Below are 19,274 nucleotides of genomic sequence, written 5' to 3' on the forward strand. Positions count from 1 at the left end.
CTCCTTGCATAGTCCAGTTCAAACCAGCTCAGGGAGCCATTGGCTCTTGCTCCGGCGCAAAACTGGACAAAATACATGGGAGTATACGCCCCACTCTCTGACCCCTCCCCTGCGAGGGAACCCTGAATCGTCCCAACCCTTTCCTTAGGGTACTTAAGGGCTTACCTGTGGGTGGGTCCCTAGATTCGCCATGGGACAAGATTCATTTCAAGACACCACTTCTTCTTCACCCATCTGGGCACTCTGGGCTTCGCTCTAGGCATCAAGGCTGCGACTGGGAAGACTCCTGCGGCTCCTGAGCTCCTCGCCCTGCTTGTCTGCTGCAACATCCATGCCTGTGCACCATACAGGAACCTTCCAAGGCCTGTGGGCATCAAAGACACCTGAAGGAATCTCCCTTAAAGTGAAGGAGTCACTTCCCTGGATCTGCAGGCACCGCAACTAAGCTGACCGGTCTGACGATCATGAGCTCCCACAGACTCCGAAAGGCTCAGCAACACAGGTGGGGGTTCTTCACATCTCTCGAGGCCTGCCCTGTCCTCTCACCAAGTTTGAGGCCAGTATCCCACGTCGGAGCCGCAGGAACCGAACCCCTGTGCACCGTCTTGACTTGCAGTTGCAAAGGCTTGTTGGCTTTCTTCCACCAAGATCTTCGGGCTCCAAGTAGCCCCAACCTCAAGCATCTCTAGTGACGAAGATCTTTGTCCTCACCGCATCACTTGCACCGTGGGTCTGCATCTTTGGTGAGCTGCTCGAGGTCCTCTCGTGACTTCGGTGCCTCCGGCCTGAGGATCCTCCCATGAGTCTCCTTTGAATTCGGTGGGCTCCCCTGATTGCTCGGGGTCTGCCCTGACTCCCCTGCTTGTGGTGAGTCACCTGGACCTTGCTGGTCCCGATACTGCACCTTCTTCGCTTCCCACGTTGTTTGTAGTTGCCAAGGCTTGTTGGTGCTCTCGACGGACACCGACCCCTCAACTCTCGACATCTGACGTGGGACAGCTCGTGAACGGCTCCTGGTCTTCCACAGCATCGCCTGGTCCTGCAGCTCGAAGGTCACCGTCAACTTTCCTGCAACACCCGACATCGGTGGGCATTCGTCTTCCGTGCCTCCTGGTCACTCCCGCATGGCATAGACTCTGTCCCCTCTGCTTGCAGGTTCTTCTCAGCTTGAATCCACCTTTGGGTTGCACCGGACACTTTCACCTTCTCCAGCAGCGGCATCTTCCTGAAGTCCTACATTGGGTCAATGGCGGTTTCCGACGCCACTTCGCACCTATGCACCCGTCTTCCCTAATGTAGGTATCCTGGTTCCTAGGGTATTCACGGGTGGGGTGGCTCTCCAAAATTCTGTCTTCCACTGGGTTTCTTCAGGGTCCGCTGGGAAGGGTCCTTCTTCTTTAAAATTGCAACCGCGACTTACCCATTGACTTGCATTGATCCAGCAGTCGTGTTCCCACTCTGCACACAGCCTCCATGGGGCTCCTGGTTACTTACCTTGGGTTGTTCCCTGGGTCCCCGGCACTTCTACGTCTTCTGGGTATAGTCTTGACTTGAGTCGTGGTTCGCATACCACTATTTTAGTATTTGTTTGGTCTCCCCCTGGTAACCACTGTATTTTTTGTGCTACTTACCTGTTTCTATAGAAAAGTATTGTGTGCATTGTGTATATCTCTGTTTAGGAGATATCTGTATGTGGGGGTGAGTGTTCTATAATAAATAGGTATTTTTATAAATACACTGTGTGGTTCTTTTTCACTTAATCTATATCAATAAGATTATGTTCTGGTAAAACAAGCTGCTTTACACTCCATCTGGACTAAGCCTGAAGTCTGCTCTCCACAGCTACCACTTAGAGAGCTTTCTAAGGTTGTCTAAGATCAACAAAATCACCATAAGGGTTGTCTGGATTGGTGCCAGGTGCCCACTTACATAAGTGTACACCATATACCAAGCCAGCTTCTCACATGGGGTCTCTGTCTTTCTTAGGGATTACAGTAATAAGGATTTCAGATAATAAGACTTGATCTTCTGTGGGATTGGAAATTATCTAGAAATGGCTGTGCAGCTTACATTTTAAGCAGTCCTGAAAGGGTTCGTAAAATTATGTATGAAGACCGTATTGTCCAGGGGCTTTTCCTGTGCATATTTGTTATGACTTACTGGCTCTCATTTTTGGTGATTAGGGCTTCTAAATCGGTTTGTATATTGGAATCAATGTGGTGCTTTGACAAGTCTCCAAAATATGATCAGATTGTGTAATGAGATGTCAGTAGACCGCATAAATGCAAATTTCTGGAGTACTGAGGGATAATTTTTAACTTATCATTAGTTTTCAGAGTGGGAGGATAATGATCTCCCCTTATAGAAATTATCTTATTACTTTTTTCCAGTTAAGAGTTTACCATGTAATTTTCTGCACTTTTCTAGTTGAGGCATATAAATAGTTTGGGTCCAATTGGGGAGGAGTACTTGCTGATTTCAAGGCAGAGTTTGCAAAACTCTTCCAATGCAGACTCAGAGATGGTATTGAAAAAAGCAAATTAAAGGTTTTGTTCTTATTAGGATAACTTTGTGTGGCTTTATTAATTGCTTTTCATTTTGCTTGTACTGCATATTGCATAACACTGCCGTTCAAAATTCCTTTTACGCCTCTCATGTAGTACCATGGTTCAATTCAAACTTGCTGTGAAAGAAGAATTCCTCTGTAAAGAGCTACAATAAGTTGCTAAAGGTTTGATTTTCAAGAGGATATTTACCTTCCATTTTTCATATTTTGAGTATAGGTTTTAGTGAGAAGGAGATGGGCATAAGTTCTGGGATGATTAGAGGTACAATATTGACTTTGCATAATCAGGAAAGAGAGTTCTTGTTCATAAAGAACTGATCAATCCTTGAGTTGGAACTGTGCAGAGAAGAGAAGGAAATGAACTCATAAATATTGGATAGTCTTTTCCCAATGAGCCTATACTCAGTTTTGATTGGATTGTAATTCCCTAAAACAAAAGGTTCTTAACATTATAACGTCTGTGGACCTTCACTGAATTATTACTGCAATCCAGGGACCGCGACTGAGTCATCATTAGAAGCTAGGAACCCTGGTCTAAGCAATTTCTATAATGTGTACCTCAAAAAATAAACAAAAATATGTAAACAAGAATACACCAAGCAAATGCTCAAATATTTAAATACTTTGTGTAATTCACAATAAAATAAAATAAAAGGTTTTAAAATTTCAATCTTGCTTCTTTATTAGTATACACTTTATTAATTTTAATGTACTCATTTTAATGTTAGTTAATTTTGTAAACCAATCGCGGACCCCTGATAAGGCCTCACGAATCCCCTGGAGTCCTCGGACCACAGGTTAAGAACCACTGCCCTAAACGTTTTTTTTTTAGCTCAACCATGCATCGGGTTTCCCATATGGGAAAAGCACTTAAGAAGGTGCCACCACCTAGAACAATGAGTTCTGATGTATATTGGGACAGTTTTCACCTAAGAGCAGCCGCGGTCGGTAGTAGGAGTAACTGCAGGGCGGTGACGTGGGGAGGAGAAGGGGCAGGGTGGTGGGTAGTAAACTATGGATTACGGAGGTTTACAGGTAAATTAACATATAAATTAATAAAACGAATTTCGTTGTGTGCACTGCATCCCCAAATGCGATGCAGTGCACGCAACGAAATTTGTTTTATTAATTTATATGTTAATTTACCTGTAAACCTCCGTAATCCATAGTTTACTACCCCCCACCCTGCCCCTCCTCCTCCCCACGTCACCGCCCTGCAGTTACTCCTACTACCGACCGCGGCTGCCTAAGAGGAGGGTCACTTTACTGAGGTACATGGATACACATCGACCCATTTTCTGCTGGTTGTGGGGGAACTTGATTTTAACGCATCTTCCTTTGACATCTTTTTCTTATGATGCTGCCATTATATCTGTAAGTCTACGTATGACAAATGCTGGTGCATATCTCTTCCCACCTACTGGGGGTGGCCAGCAGCCTTGTGTAAAATATTTGAAGCAAGCTTCTTGGATTCTGTAGCATCCAAGAAGGTTTCCTACTCTTTAACTTTTTCATGAGTTAATCTGATGGTGGACTATGGTTGTCATTTCATGAGCCTAACCTGAGTGACATCATTTCCTCTCCTGTGATTTCCTATACTCAGATTTATAAAGTTCATTGTCTTCAACCATCTTTCACCGTCTGTCATTTGACTGCGTCTTTCGCACGACCAGTCTTGGAGTAGACTGGTGGGGAGTTGGCAGTATTGCCACGCTTTTAGTGAGAAGGAAGAGAACAGGCTGGCCAAGGAGGTGTTTCTCAAAGGAAATTTTGAATGCATGAGGCCTGAACAAATTGACAATTAGACCAGCTGATGAGGGATGAACTAAAATGCTCTGAGTATAGGTTGCCGAGTTCATACATAATTTTCCTCTTTATTGCTTCGTTTTCTTGTGCCGCTTTTCGTATCACTTTAAAAACGCTGCCATGCACTATAGTTGCTGCCGAGTTTGACTGCCTGCTGTTTATTTAACGAGGTGGTTATGAAAATTGGGTAGTATAGTTCACTAGAGAGACCCCTTTCTTCATTATTTTTCAAAGGTAATTATCAAAGTATTATTTGACCACAGTACAAATGAGGTTTCACTTGCTGTGACAGCATTACTACTTTATATCATATTTATCGCCACACGTAATTTCCGTTGTTGATTCTTTTATGTATTTTTTTGTCGCAGCTAACTATATCTTGTTGTTCCTACCCACTTAGTTTGTATAGCTGTTTAGTATTGTTTACTGTTTGTCGCCTGCTAACTTTATAAATGTATGTCTTCCACCTGCATTTTCCTGTCTTAGTGCATATTAAACTGAGCCCATACAAACACTTCTCTAACTTTACTCAGCAGTTAATGCTTGCACCACTCTAGTGAATTTAATCTATTGTGAGCAGACACGATCCTTTCACTGTGGACAGCATAGACATATGGCCTTTTTTTTTTAAATAAATTCACTGCACAGATCATTTTAATATTTGGGGGGTGAATACTTGATATTTCACTTTGCTCAGTTCTTTACACTCAAAGCTCTTAAGAGTATACTCATTTTATGCCAGTCTATTGGCCGGTGACAGACCAGCAGCTGATGTAAGCAACACCAACATGGTAGGTAGCATGTGACATAGAACTGGGAGACACATGATGATGCTGGTAAGTGCTCATTCTGAATTTGTCTTTTGAAGGTGTGCTCAGGTCTTAAGCAAACATGCTTGGTTCCTGCAGTCCTACAGCCTGCTTATTGTTCCCTGTGTTTCATAGTCTGCCCATTAACAGGCTACATGCTGTATGGTGGTCTACTGACATGGCAGCACCACAACCCACGCTTAAGTCTACATAACTACTTAGTGAGCTACTCTTGCTCTGTAGTTGAAGTGCCCAGTGCTAAGTTTCTCAGTCATACCACTAGAACATTTATTAAAGTTTGTTGAATTCAACACAGCATAGTTAGAGCATAGCAACTGTAAAGAGCGTTCTAATTATCTAAGATGCATGCGGCTATTCTGGGCTCTTAATGCTGGATCTCAGGCTTGATTGTCTTTCAAACCTTGCATTGGAGGTGAAGCTTTTTGTAGACCACCAGCTTGCTTTAGATTTAGATCAACACCAGCACACGTCTCAAAAATGGGCTTCGGCTGTCAGGGAGTCTAAAACTCAGCAGAACAGGTGCACCTAGTCTGGAATCCAAGTAACATTATAAGGCTTTTGGCGTGTCTGTGGGCTAAAAGGCCACACCTCAAAGCATTCAAGCAGGATCCCTTTAAAACTCATCCACCTGCATTGGTACCTCAACAGTGGTGACAAGGAGTATGCAGGGCACTTATAACACAGGCATCCGCAGGTTTGGGTTCTGGAAACCTCTCTACATCTTCTGCAAATACTACTGAGAACTAGATTTGATATGGGTGGAACCTGGGAATATCGCCACCGGTTGACTTGACTTAGCCTAGTGCTAGACTGCCTAGACCGTGGGCCTCAGAGGCTATGGCCCATCGTTCAGAAGGAGGTCTTGCGCCTGGCTGTAGGCCTCCCAGAAGAACTGGTCTCTACCCAATGGTATCCATGCCAAGCCCTGCAGGGCTGTCCATCAGGCAGCCCACCTGTGAGCACCTTGTTCTCAGCTCCCTAGCGAATATAGCACATTACTGCGCGTGCTATTACCATGCAGGAGGTTACAATGCGGTTGGGAGGCTGAGAAAAAAACTAACATCTCTGATCACTAAGGAAGCATGAGCTTCTCTCGTACGGGTGTAGTCGTGTCCAGAGCTATTGCGAGTGCTTGGAATGATGTGATTTGTGTGTTCTTGTGGGCAGTGGCTTGTGTGAGTAGTTTTGAAAGGTTTGGCAGTTTTCAGATAGCCAGACCATCTGCTAGAGAGGGAAAGTTGCGTTTACAATGCTGCTATTACCACGCAGGTAGGTAACAACGCGGTTGTTACAACGACCGCGTTGTTACCATGCGTGGCTTTACATTGCAAGTCATTTCTACCACTTGCGCTAGGTGGCGTGCTGGACTTAGGAATAGTAGAAATTACTATTCCAACTCCAGTTAGCGCAACAGCAGGGAATGAGTTGGATTTAAATTCCAAAACACTCCCTGATGTTGCACGCCACCTAGCCCAAGTCATAGAAACGACTTGCGATGTAAAGCCACGCATGGTAACAACGCGGTCGTTGTAACGACCGCGTTGTTACCTACCTGGTAATGTGGTAATAGCGGCATTGTAAACGCTACTTTCCCTCTCTAGCAGATGGTCTGGCTATCTGAAAACTGCCAAACCTTTCAAAACTACTCACACAAGCCACTGCCCACAAGAACACACAAATCACATCATTCCAAGCACTCGCAATAGCTCCGGACACGACTACACCCATACGAGAGAAGCTCATGCTTCCTTAGTGATCAGAGATGTTCGTTTTTTTCTCAGCCTCCCAACTAAGGGTCACTCAGTGGTCTGCAAACAACGCACATATCATTTATATTACATCTGTCGTCATTTGGTTTTACGCTGGCATGCATCAAATCAAGACTGAGGCACACATCGTTGATATACATGATATTCTACATAAAATGTATTGTACTTAGCACAATTACACACAAAGCCCGGACACCTAAAGTTTACCAGGAAAATGTATGGAAGCGATTTTGCAGATGAAAGCAATAAAAACCAAAGCAGGCTGGCAACAATGGCCCACCCATCCAAGATTGAAGAAGGTGTCCAGGGCCACTAATTGACATAGAAGCATCAAATATGTTCGGAATGTATGACAGGTGGGAGCAACATTTCACCATTAGTGCATTAATTATCCCTGCACGACCCATGGCAGCACAAAGATCTGGTAACATTACATACTGGATCATAGAATTGACATCTCCTTGTAGTAAAGATCTGCTTGATCCCACTAAGATTCTGAATGGGTGCATACCAGCCTGGGGCCACATTAAGCATCGAATTTCCCTATTCTGTACATGTGCATTTCTTTTAAATCTCCCTCGGTGGTCTGTTCCCTATTTTAAAATCTCTTAAACTCCAAGGCAGAAATAAGTTTTGAGGGCATTGAAAAAGCATGAAAGTTTAGGAGTCTCGGAAAAGGCAAGAAAGAAACTGCTAGAGGTGTGATCACCCACCCAGCTGAATAGAGAACCAGCATCAATCCTTAATGCAAATGCTACAAGGACTAACAGTTGAGAAAGGTGCAGTGGGCACCTTGTCGTATACCCTGCCGCTTTACCAATTCCTACAGCACCTACTGCAGAGATTGGTGGACATAATGCCCCACACCACGTCAGCACCCTTATTCCATACCCTAAAGTATATGTTGCTGGCAGCATCCCCCCTCTGGTCAACCCACCTGTCTTCGAGTTGGACACGATCAGTGCTGGCATTGCAGTAGTTGCGCTCAAGCTGCTCCTGTGCCTTTGGGCCAAGCGGGATCCACATCTTAGTTGTCTGCACTCTCAGCTGCCAGTAGTACGGACCAGGGGTATGATGCCTAGTGCACTTAAGTCCTGAGCGGCACTTTCCAAGAAGGAAGCGATCACAGATCAAGACCTTATCTGTCTCATGGGTGTAGAAGACATCTTGAGAGGTGCCACTTCCTGGCTCTGTTGAGGGCAAAGAGAGATGGTCAGCAGCCGTCTCAAACTCTGACTGATCGCAGCCATCTGCCCGGTGGTCATGAGGCTGGCAGAGGTGGCATTTTAACTTCTTAGCTCCTCGGTTCGGTTGGACACGTCTCTGTTTTTTCTGAGTAGGCACCTGCTGATGGTCTGGGTGGCTGTTGGCCTGCTGCTGACAGTCAGCCGACTTACTCATAGTGGTTTCCTGCAGCAGAAAGAAAAAGCATAAACTAGACACCAAAATGAATTGTCATCCTATTTTCTCAGATCCAAAGTCTTATGGGATGATGTAAAGTTTTACATAAACTACAGTTCACCACTGGATTAGCAGGAGCACTTTAGGCAAAAATGCATGCTGGGTGGAACGCTATGTGATGCACCCACTTGGCATTTTTTTTTATATTTCAGAGATAAACACCGAGGATCCAATTCACAAAGAGCCTCCGCAGTCATGGCGGGATCTCTGCTGTTGTGTCGGGCTCTCCATAGTCATGGCGGCGCTTCCGCAGTGGTGGCGGGGTCGCCGCTCTGCAGTTTCTCATTTCAGAGATCACGCCACGACTGTGGATCCTCCACCACCACTGCGGAAGCTCTCTCTGAATTGGTACCTAAAAGCCTTCAGTTAGTTACTAAAGTGTGAAAAACAGATGTCACTGCTTCAGAGTGTTTTCTCCATACTTCTTTAGTACATATCTGCTTTTCTCTACTTGGCATTGTGGACCCATGCATGATAACCGAACATCAGATGGTCAACCCTAAATAGCTTGGGCCTTCTGTAGGTCACGCTCTGCCTGCCGTCCCTGTGACGTATGGGCTTCCGGTCAAAGGTTTCCAAAGGCAGAACCAGCTCCGGCACTGCTACTGAATACCAGACGGTTCCCCCACTTTTAAGAGGTCGAAGAACCACAGGTTTGATTGAGTGGAAAAGCTAACTATTGATGGTGGTTCCTTATACCTCTTGTGGAATGGCCTCGAACAGTACCAATACAAAGACTATCCTTAATCACGCAGGTCATCATCAATTGAGCTTTGTGGTTACAGCCTGGGTTGCCGGCAGGAAAACACAGAATCAGACGTCTCACCCTAAAGACGCAAGCTTTTTGATGCTACAGAGTGACTGGTCACGAGGAAGGTGGCCCCACAGGTGGGTTCCGAGGGCAGAGGCTGCTAATGCTCTACTACTACAAACAAAGCAGTTTCCTCACCACCAAAAAAGATGAGGGAGCCAGAATGAGGATCGTAGACCATTTGATGAATTTTGGCAGATGTCCTGATACCGCCCTCCTATAAATTACCTCCTTATGTGCTTTCACTTTTGCTAAAACCATTTTGGCTGTCACAGCCTTTTGAGCATATTAGGCCAAAATAAGAGTTGCATTAAACAAAATACTATTATGCACTCTATAAAACGAGGTGGTTAGGACCAGTCAGATGGGCAGAGGTTAAAATGGCGAGACAGTGGTAGAATTGCACGAGATATTTTCCTAGAGAAATGGACCATGTCAGAAAAGTTCATTTTGGTAAGCTGGGGCTGGGGCTGGATCCCAATTTAGTTACTTTCTGACGTATCTGTCCTTGGGCTGCCAGATTATAGTGATATATATATATATATATATATATATATTATCTACTGGCGGTCGCCAGTAGATAGTTATAGTTAGGATCGTGTTTCCATAGGAAATCCGCAACATTCTATTTGGAATAACTTTGGCGCCGATTGACGAATCCTCGCGAAATTTTCAAAATAGGTGGGGCGCTCCGCTCCGCTCCTTCCCTGAAAGTCTCGGGGGGATTCGTCAAGCGGGGGCTGAGAAAAAGGGGGGTCCCAAAACGCGTTTTCCCCATGCATTTTTCCATAGGACCTTTAGTCCAAGCTACAGCCCGAACGGCTGAACAGAATTACTTGAAATTTGGCAGAGAGGTAGTCCTCAGGACAGGGATGTGCCTTTTGCAGGTCTGGTGTAAATCTGTTCAGTATTTCCTGAGAAAATAGCATTTAAAAGCAAATATATATCTATAGGCGCGCTCCGTGCGCGTACGGTAAAACTTACCGTACGCGCACGCTGCCGTGCGCGAGCGCGATTCTGATTGGTTGTTGGATCTTAGTAAACATTCGAATCGGTCGAAACCAGGAAGTGTCGGCCGCCATTTTGTCTCTCGCAGTCTGAGGGGGTGAAAAACAAAGGTGGAGAACGTGAAAAGGGGGCAGGGTGGACAGTTCCTGACCCCCTAGCCTTTGTCAGGGGGTCCCAGAAGGACCCCCAAGGGCCAAAATTTCCTTTAATTTTTTGCGAAAAATCGCGGAGTACGCGTAGCGTGCGCGTACGGTAGAAACTGAAAAATTCCGCGAACTGCGTAACGTGGGCCAACAGCGTGCGCACGGTGCGGGAAGCGCACCGTGCGCGTACGGTACGCGCACGGTGAAAAACCTTAAAGAGAGAAAAAAAAAATACATAACTTAGCATTTAAAAAAACGTCCAAATTCACTGAAAAAACCATAGGTTTCACACACGTTATAGTTAGAAATTAGCATTTAAAAAACCTTGCAAATTCACTTAAAAAACCATAGGTTTCACACATGTTATAGTTAGCTGGACATTTCACTCGTGAAAAACCGTTGAAATTCCCCCGTTATAGTTAGTGCAGGCAACTATAACTCACGCGACCGCAATCCTCTGCTGATGACGTCAGATATTACATCACTGATGACATATGTGTCTTTCTGAAAAAAAAATATTTGTAATATATGTATAGCTAAATATTAATGGAAGAAGACATGGGTAAATAAGTGTCTAAATATAGTGATGTAATATCAGCAGAGGATTGAGGTCGCGTGAGTTATAGTTGCCTGCACTAACTATAACGGGGGAATTTCAATGGTTTTTCACGAGTGAAATGTCCAGCTAACTATAACATGTGTGAAACCTATGGTTTTTTAAGTGAATATATATATATATATATATATATATATATATATATATATATATATATATATACGTAAAGCAGGGCAACTGTCACTAGATTCCTTGCCCTAGTCTGCCAAGCAAACATAGCAGTCCTTGGAAGGGCAATTTATCTACGGCAGCCATAGGCAGGGATTAAAGTCCCTCTGCATAAGAGGCCACAGTGTTTTTTTGTTTTGGGGATTTTATCATTTAAAAAGCATAAAAGTCTGCCCACTGAGCGTAGCAAAGATGGCGACAGCTACACAAACTTTTTTGCCTTCGGAGGATTCTCCTCGGTAGCAGTTGTCCTTAAGGCTTGTAGATGCCCAGCAGACAGGTGGAGATCACTAAAGAGGGTGTGAGGTCCTCACCCATGAGAGTGTAAGTCAGTAGCCTCCTCTTGCCAAGGCCTAAATGACCCCGCGCATGTCTCTCCATAAGATGATATAGCAGCTGTATACTTGAAAGGTCAACATGAGGTCCTCTTTCAATAGAAGGTGTAAAAAGCCTCAAAGTGTTGGCGTATGTGACTCTCATCGAAGTCTATGTCCAGCCTAAAACAACCTCAATCCACGCAAGTGGCCAAAGCCCAGGGCGGCTTGCAGCATGTGTGAACTGGTCAGGTTGCCAGGCTTGGCATATACACTCATGACATCAGTCTCATCTGGATGCCCCTCTAGTCTCATGTCATTTACATAAAGAATCTGGGGAGTTGTGACCACTGGGGGCCTGCCAGGGTCACTTGCAACTATTCATGGCCACCAAGGAGAAAGCTGCATCTCCCACTTCACATATCTAGATGTAAGATGCCCACCCTGCTCTGTGTCACAGGGTTCCACTTTGTTTATTCGTTTCAGCCAGTTTACTGTGTCGCAGAGCGCCCTGAAGCTGCCATAAGGCCACAAACTAGTGCTATATAAAAAGCTAAACAACAATGAACGGCTCCACAGCTGCGCTCCTCTGCAGTCCTTGGAAAGGAAACAGAGAAGGGAGGTACTCACTTTCCAAGAGAACCTGTCTGCTATTGAGAAGCGTTGGTACTCCCCTATGAAAGGTATTCGACCAGTGCTGAGAAGTACTGATACTCACCGATTAAAAGTACTGCACCAGTGCCAAGAAGTGATGACACACTCCGTTCCAAAGGTAAGAAATTGCACTTAGTACTTGTCCATGTAAGCATTTCTTCTCCGGAATAACCTATATAACATGGTATGTACAGCGCTCTGAAATAGCCAATTAAATGTCCTTTATATTGCTCATTAGCAGCTATGCCATGGAATACCCATCGGACGCCAAAGGGAGCCCATCATTGCTCCAATGACAGACACCTCTGGCACGAGACGCCAAAATAGATTTCCCACGAAGGGGCCCTCAAACATCTATCATGCCCATCAGAGGTACACTGCTCATCGAATATTAGGCCGATAAATACCCGTGATGTGCCATGGGGCACACATCAGTTTAACTTTAATCATAACTACAGAGATGTGTCTTAACGTCCGAATTTGGAACTGGGAAACCAGGTTCGAGTCCCGGCTTCGGCTCAACATCCTGTGATTCTGGTCAAGCCGTGCGATCTCCCACTGCCCACAAAATAAATCTCACACGGTGTATGTAATGCAATCTGATGCTCATGTACAGCGCTATAATGCCCTTCGGCCTAGTTCGCGCAAAATAAAACTGCAAAAAAGCACCGATAACAGTGATATATAAACACACGCCAAATATTAGAAATGTTTCAGAGATAAAGATTTCTAAATCTAATGATTGCCACTGTTTTGGACTAAAATGACGACCATCGTATGCGGAATAAAAGTCAAAATATAACAAATATTAACACGTATGACTTTAAAAAAAAAAAACTTTTCGCTAAATGAACATCAGAGGTTTATGTACCATGATATCCCCATCATACTCAAGAAGGCCCCGCCCACTAGGGCCTATTCTGTGACCCTCTATGGACACTGCATGCCGCACTCTCTTCTCAACGCTCACCTTCAGTACTTTGTCAATTAAGTTTCTTGTTCTTTTTCCCATTTGTCGGATTTTCCAAAATCAAATTTCTCCACTTAAAGCTCTGAAACCCACAAAAACTAGCTGCTACGACTCAAGCACGGCTTTCCAGTTTCCAGGCCTGTGGCGTCACACTGTATCCTTTACTTTCACTTTCGGTTCATCGGGTCTGTTTACTTTTCGTGGGAGGAGCGACACCAGGGTCAGAGTGCGTTACTGCGCCCCCTGCAGGGATCGGTGAGTACGTGCAGGTCATAAGGTCCAATGGCAAGGCACAGCATGTTAACATATTTCAAGGCGGCAGAGGGAGATATATGCGTCGTTTAAAATGGAGGTGTAGAAGAATGCCGGCTGCCCGGGGTCCACGCAGGAGACCCGATAAGAGGGCGGCCGCCTTAGTGCCACAAGAAGGCACAGGAAGCAGCCGCCCAGTCGTTGGGACCCTCTAGGGTCCAGTCGGGTAACGTGGCTCATGTGCCTCGTGTAAAGGCCTGTCGCTCTGTCTGTGTCCGGCACGTCGCATTTATTCCAATCAAAGCAGGTACTGGAGGGCACGGAGGGAAATATTGTTGAAATTTAGTGTCTAGCCTGCAGCCATGTTTGTCCGCAGTGTGCCGAGCTCGCCAACTCTTCCCCGTACGAGACTATTCGTGCCACTGCGTTGACCTATACCCCACCGGCCTTTATAGTACCAAGAAGCAATTTCTATGATGTATGCAAATGAACAACATTATCACAGTCATAAAGGAAGGAAGCCTGTGTAAAAAAATGTATTATTTCATTCTAGCTGTGACATCGCAAGTTCTCTGTAATAAGAGAATGACTTGGCTACTCTTTTCCATTTTATCACCTTATTTTTTATAATATCACTCTTAGTGAGGCTTCCTTGCTCCACGAGTGCCGGTCTTTTGCAGTTTCCCTGTGCTCAAGTTTCAAGTTTATTTTATTATGATAAGGAACTCTTTATGAGGTCCACATAAAACAACATATACATACAAAACAAAAAATACATAATATATTATTCCATCACAATTACTCAAGCTTAATACAGGTCCAAAAAACATTTTAAAAAGTTGTACAGTTTAAAAGCAAACATTTCATTAGGTGGATTAATCAAGGCTGCCTTAAATAAAGAAGCAGATAATATGTTCAGTTGTAAGCAAATTGGTCTTAACCATCTACGCCTGCAAGACATCAGTGCAGGACAAACAAACATGACATGATCTAAGTCCTGATCATACAATTGACAAAGATCACAGCATGCCGAATGACCATACCAGCTGGCATGTAGAGCTTTCAGGGGAAGCAAATTATGTCTTACTAAATACACAAGGCGTCTGACGCCATGAGAGATGTTCCAAGACATATACAATTGAGCTTTCCGCAGGGTATAAGATTCGATAACAGGCGAACCACCTTTTTTCGCTAAACAGAAGTCTCTATCCTGACAAAACCCCAATTCCCAAGAGGCTGACTTCAGAACAGTTTTTAATTGATGAGAGGATAATAAAAATAAAGTCCCCTCATCCAATTTTAATTGCAGCACGGCAAATCTGAAGTTTTTTACAATCAGGGAGAAATCATTAAAAGATCCTAATAATTCATTTTTTATAAGATCTCTTAAGGTATTAGGTTCACCTTTAGATAAAGCTACTACCCAACGTATTATACTTGCCAGACCTTGAACCCAACTACTACGTAAGCCCAATTCCTGTCTCAAGGAAGCAGTCGAATTTGCTGTACCTACAGACATTAAACTGCGGGTAACGTGGTTCATGTGCCTCGTGTAAAGGCCTGTCGCTCTGTCTGTGTCCGGCACGTCGCATTTATTCCAATCAAAGCAGGTACTGGAGGGCACGGAGGGAAATATTGTTGAAATTTAGTGTCTAGCCTGCAGCCATGTTTGTCCGCAGTGTGCCGAGCTCGCCAACTCTTCCCCGTACGAGACTATTCGTGCCACTGCGTTGACCTATACCCCACCGGCCTTTATAGTACCAAGAAGCAATTTCTATGATGTATGCAAATGAACAACATTATCACAGTCATAAAGGAAGGAAGCCTGTGTAAAAAAATGTATTATTTCATTCTAGCTGTGACATCGCAAGTTCTCTGTAATAAGAGAATGACTTGGCTACTCTTTTCCATTTTATCACCTTATTTTTTATAATATCACTCTTAGTGAGGCTTCCTTGCTCCACGAGTGCCGGTCTTTTGCCAATACTTACTAAGCCATGATGGAAACAAATGCTAGATTTTCAGGCTGCCCTTTGCTCCCTGACTTTTGGGGCCTGATGTACGACCATTTCGTTTTGCAGGTTGCAAATTGCGATTTTTTTGTGACTTGCAATTTGCGACTCGCAAAATGGAATGTACTAGTGTGTCTCAGACGCATTTAGCGATTCCTAATTGGGTCGTATGGCCTGCCTCCAGTGGCGGCTCCTCCACTAAGGCAGAGGAGCGTCGTCCCACTGCTTGTTGAGCAATTCAAAATAAAAATAAAATGATGATAAGAAGTTATTATCATTTTATTTTTCTTAGCGGGACTCTGACTACAGCCAGGTCGGTCGGAGCTAGGCTCTCCACTATCAGAGGGAGCAGGAGGGGTTTGCACTCCCTCCCTAAGTGTGCACTCCCTTCCTCGGGGCCGTCCAAGCAGTCATGCACACTTGGCATGTTCTCCACTGGGCTGTGTTGCACAGCCATTGTGGAGAACACGCCCAGCCTCCCAGTTACTGCCTGAGAGGCCATTTCGGTGGCTTAGACCAATCACAACGCTGCTCCTGCAGCATCATAATTGGCTGGGAGAGTCCGAGAGACTGGGTGCTTCCGGTGCTCTGCAAGGACTGAGGAGAGACTTGCGGCAGCGGCGAAGAAGGTACTTTAATTTTTTATTTTTACATTATGCCTTTCCCCATACTGCCCCTACGTCTCACCAGCCCCATACAGAGACAGCCCCCACTGCCTGCCACATCAATATGCATGAGACAGGTAGCAATTTGCGACCCATTGTAAATGTGCTACAATCACATGGATGGTGGCCTGCTTGGGACAGCAGACCACCATGTCTGTGCTTGCTTTTTAAAGAAAGCAACTTTTTTTCAAATGCAGCCTGTTTTCCTTAAAGGAAAACAAGATGCGTTTAAAAGAAAAAAATGAAAAGTTTTCTTTTCATTTTTTAAGGCAGGCTCTTAAAAAATATTTTCACATACATACAAAGGAGAAGGGGTCTTATGAGGACCCCTTCCAGTTTGTGACTGGCTTACCACCTACTTGAAGTAGGTGGTAACTGTCATTGTTTTGCGACCGCATTTGCGGTTACAAAACAATAGTACATACCAGTGCAACTCACTATCAGGAAGGGACGCCCTTGGCATGCCCCTTCCTCATAGCGACTCAAAAACCCTATTTTGCGATTTGGTAATAGGTTTCCAATTTGCAAAATAGGGTTTGTACCAGTAGCAGCCGGCATCGGAGAAGAGGGGCGGGGGAGGGGTAAAGACAACAGCAACAACAAAATAATAAAAAACTTGCCTGCCGCATCGCTGGTCTTCTACTCCTCTCTTGGCTCCACTGCAGGCACTGACTCGCAGCCTCCCCTGCGGCCAATCCTGAAGCTGCTCTCATGCATGAGAGCAGCTTCAGCATTGGTCTGAGCACCGAGGATTTGCGCTCCCAGGAAGACTCAGAGCCTGTGTTTTGCCAACTCCAACCCAGCAACGCAGCTGTGTTGGAGAGAGCTTCAGTGCACTTGCCGGTTTGGTGGTCCTGAGACGGCCGTCATGCTCACTGATAGCAGTGCCCACCACTCCCATTTCTGCCTATCATCCCCCTAATCCCGCCCCCAAGACTCGGCCGGGAAACACAATAAAACGATAATAAACCTGGGGTTTATTAGCATAAATTTTTTTTTTTTTTAACGTTGCTGGCAGGGAGGTGACGCTCCTTCTCCATAGGGAAGGAGCCGTTGCTGGTTTGTACATACTACAACCCTTTTTAGTGGTCGCAAATGACCCGATTTTCCATGTGCAACCACTAAAAACGGTTGTACATCTGGCCCTTAATCTCTTTCTCCCCTGAAGAGGGTTCGGGAGTCACAGCAGCACAGCTGGCAAGACAAATGTTATTCCGTCCTTTCTGTAAGTCCAGTAACAAAGGCCCCACAGACAGCATGTCGGAGTACTGGGTGTTCCTGTATTCTCTGAGGAGTTCTGCCAGCCCATTAAATTCCCATCTTTGGCTCACACAAACCTTTCACGTTGTCTTTAGGGTCTCCCCGAAATGTTCTGCTTCTCCAATTCCTGCAACCAGTAGGGCGTGATCTAACAATGTTATATTCCGATGCTCTCAAACACTTCGCTGAATCCCTTCTCTGAACTATTTTCCTCTTTTTTACCTTGTTCGGGAAAACATGTATGAACATTGTTTTTCCAGTTTGGTGTAGTGTTGTGGGGGCTGTTGAGCATGTGGCATGGCCTAGAAATAAGTTGAGGTCACATGTTGGTATACTTGCTCACTCGTCCTCAGGGGGGTACTCCCTAAAAGACCACACCCACGAGTATGGACTTTTATTTTCTTACCCCACATGAGTTAGGACATAACCATCTCGTCCAGTGGAGCGTGAGGACAAACAAAACCCACCCCTGCAGGGCAACACACAGTAATGCTTTCCATGCATCATTTACGTCACTGGTGCGACATTATTTGTTGGGAAGAATTTGCGCAGCCAATGTTGATAGTATGACTTTGACATCAGGATAAGTGTAAAACATGTCCAACATTGCCTCGAGTTGCCTTTCTCATGGGGTATTACAGAAGTCTGCTACAACTTTATTTCATGGCTTTAAGCTGTTTGCATCTCATTGATTAGCTGCCAGACACGTACTGAAGAATAAAAATAAAAAATACGATTGGTGGAATGCTTGAATTAATCTCAGCCACTGGTAATTACTCGGACACCTTCCCAGGACATTGTGGTTTTGCCCATCATGCCACCTCAGTTTAGACTCAGCCATACTCAAATCAGTCTTGGCCCTGCTCCAATAGGAACAGACCAGCCCAACCTGGCAGGCCACTTAGTCCCTGAACAGGAACACAAGCAACCCCAGACTAGTTTCACCCTGGGACCCATGTCTTAATATACCCATCGCACTTAGAGCATTGCACTGAAGTATACAAAAATTATGGAAAGAAAGCTTGAATTAAAATTAATCTCAGCCACTGGTAATTACTCTGAGCCGCATCCGAGAAACATAAGGCACTTGGTGACTATGTCTTTTGCCAAATCATCCATCCTAAGAACCTCTCCACTTCAAATTAGGTTTGCACCACCTATTGATTTTCTGTGAGTGGTAGGTATTCAAACCAATACAAAAGTTTTTCCCTTGGACTTATTGTTAAAATCCAAACTTTCATAAAACAATAACGTTTTTATTATTTAGGTTGTATGCAGTTGTTTTCTATGTTATTCTTGGACAAAATGTATTTAATGATGTATCTGGTCTGATAGATGATAAACTATATTAACAAATGTCACTAGAATTTTTTGTGTATTTTATAAGATATTAATGAGATTCTAAGTATTGTGGTAGGAGCATAATTGGTATTTTTGTATACATCAAAGTTATATCTGTTATTCTTTTGTTTATAATTAAGTATTTCATACACACCAAAAGCGAAATGTGCCCTAGATGCTTACCTTCTTGGTGGCCTCCCACCCTTACTTCGTGAGGCAGATCTCAACCATGGTGGTTCTCGGTGTCTGCCCAGTTATTGTGTCCCTACAGTCTCACAAAAAATGACAGGATGGCCTCACACACCCCCTGGGTGTCATGCTTCATCATTGGCCACCCTGAGTTTGCCAAAGAATTCTCTAGTGGCGGGCCGACCCTTTCTCAAAGTGTTTTAGGAGGGGTCTTTGTGGGAACAAGGGGAGGGTTGTCTGAATAACAATCCCTAACTCCTGCCAAGGTATATAGTTCAAATTGTATTTGTGGTGGAAGAGGGATGATTAAAAAAGTAAAGTGACAGATGAGTCTAATTAGGCACTCCTGTCCATTCTAGGTCGACATGTTTCAGCCATGGGTGGCCTTCAAGGGGTCAATGGCTTTCTTCAGGACTGATAGGGAACCCTAACTGTCCCT

General features: G+C 44.7%; 1 protein-coding gene and 1 long non-coding RNA gene across 5 annotated transcripts in view; one reads left to right on the top strand and one right to left on the bottom strand.

Moving 5' to 3' along the window:
• The window catches only part of LOC146812755 (protein mono-ADP-ribosyltransferase TIPARP-like), a 53,257-nt gene extending 39,953 nt beyond the window's left edge, over window positions 1–13,304 (bottom strand). Inside the window, exons 1-2 of the mRNA XM_085614617.1 lie at window positions 13,117–13,304; window positions 7,909–8,381 (exon numbers count right to left, since the gene is read on the bottom strand). Coding sequence (XP_085470743.1) covers window positions 7,909–8,381; window positions 13,117–13,158 — 515 coding nt within the window. The 5' untranslated portion in view covers window positions 13,159–13,304. The remainder of the gene's footprint in view (window positions 1–7,908; window positions 8,382–13,116) is intronic.
• A 1,590-nt stretch (window positions 13,305–14,894) lies between these two features.
• LOC146812756 (uncharacterized) overlaps window positions 14,895–19,274 on the top strand; it is a 41,032-nt gene continuing 36,652 nt past the window's right edge. For all 4 annotated transcript variants that reach the window (XR_014965979.1, XR_014965980.1, XR_014965981.1 and 1 more), the window contains exon 1: window positions 14,895–14,978. This is a non-coding gene — a long non-coding RNA (uncharacterized LOC146812756). The remainder of the gene's footprint in view (window positions 14,979–19,274) is intronic.

This window comes from Triturus cristatus, chromosome 7 (assembly GCF_964204655.1).
Source record: "Triturus cristatus chromosome 7, aTriCri1.1, whole genome shotgun sequence".
Classification (NCBI taxonomy): domain Eukaryota; kingdom Metazoa; phylum Chordata; class Amphibia; order Caudata; family Salamandridae; genus Triturus; species Triturus cristatus.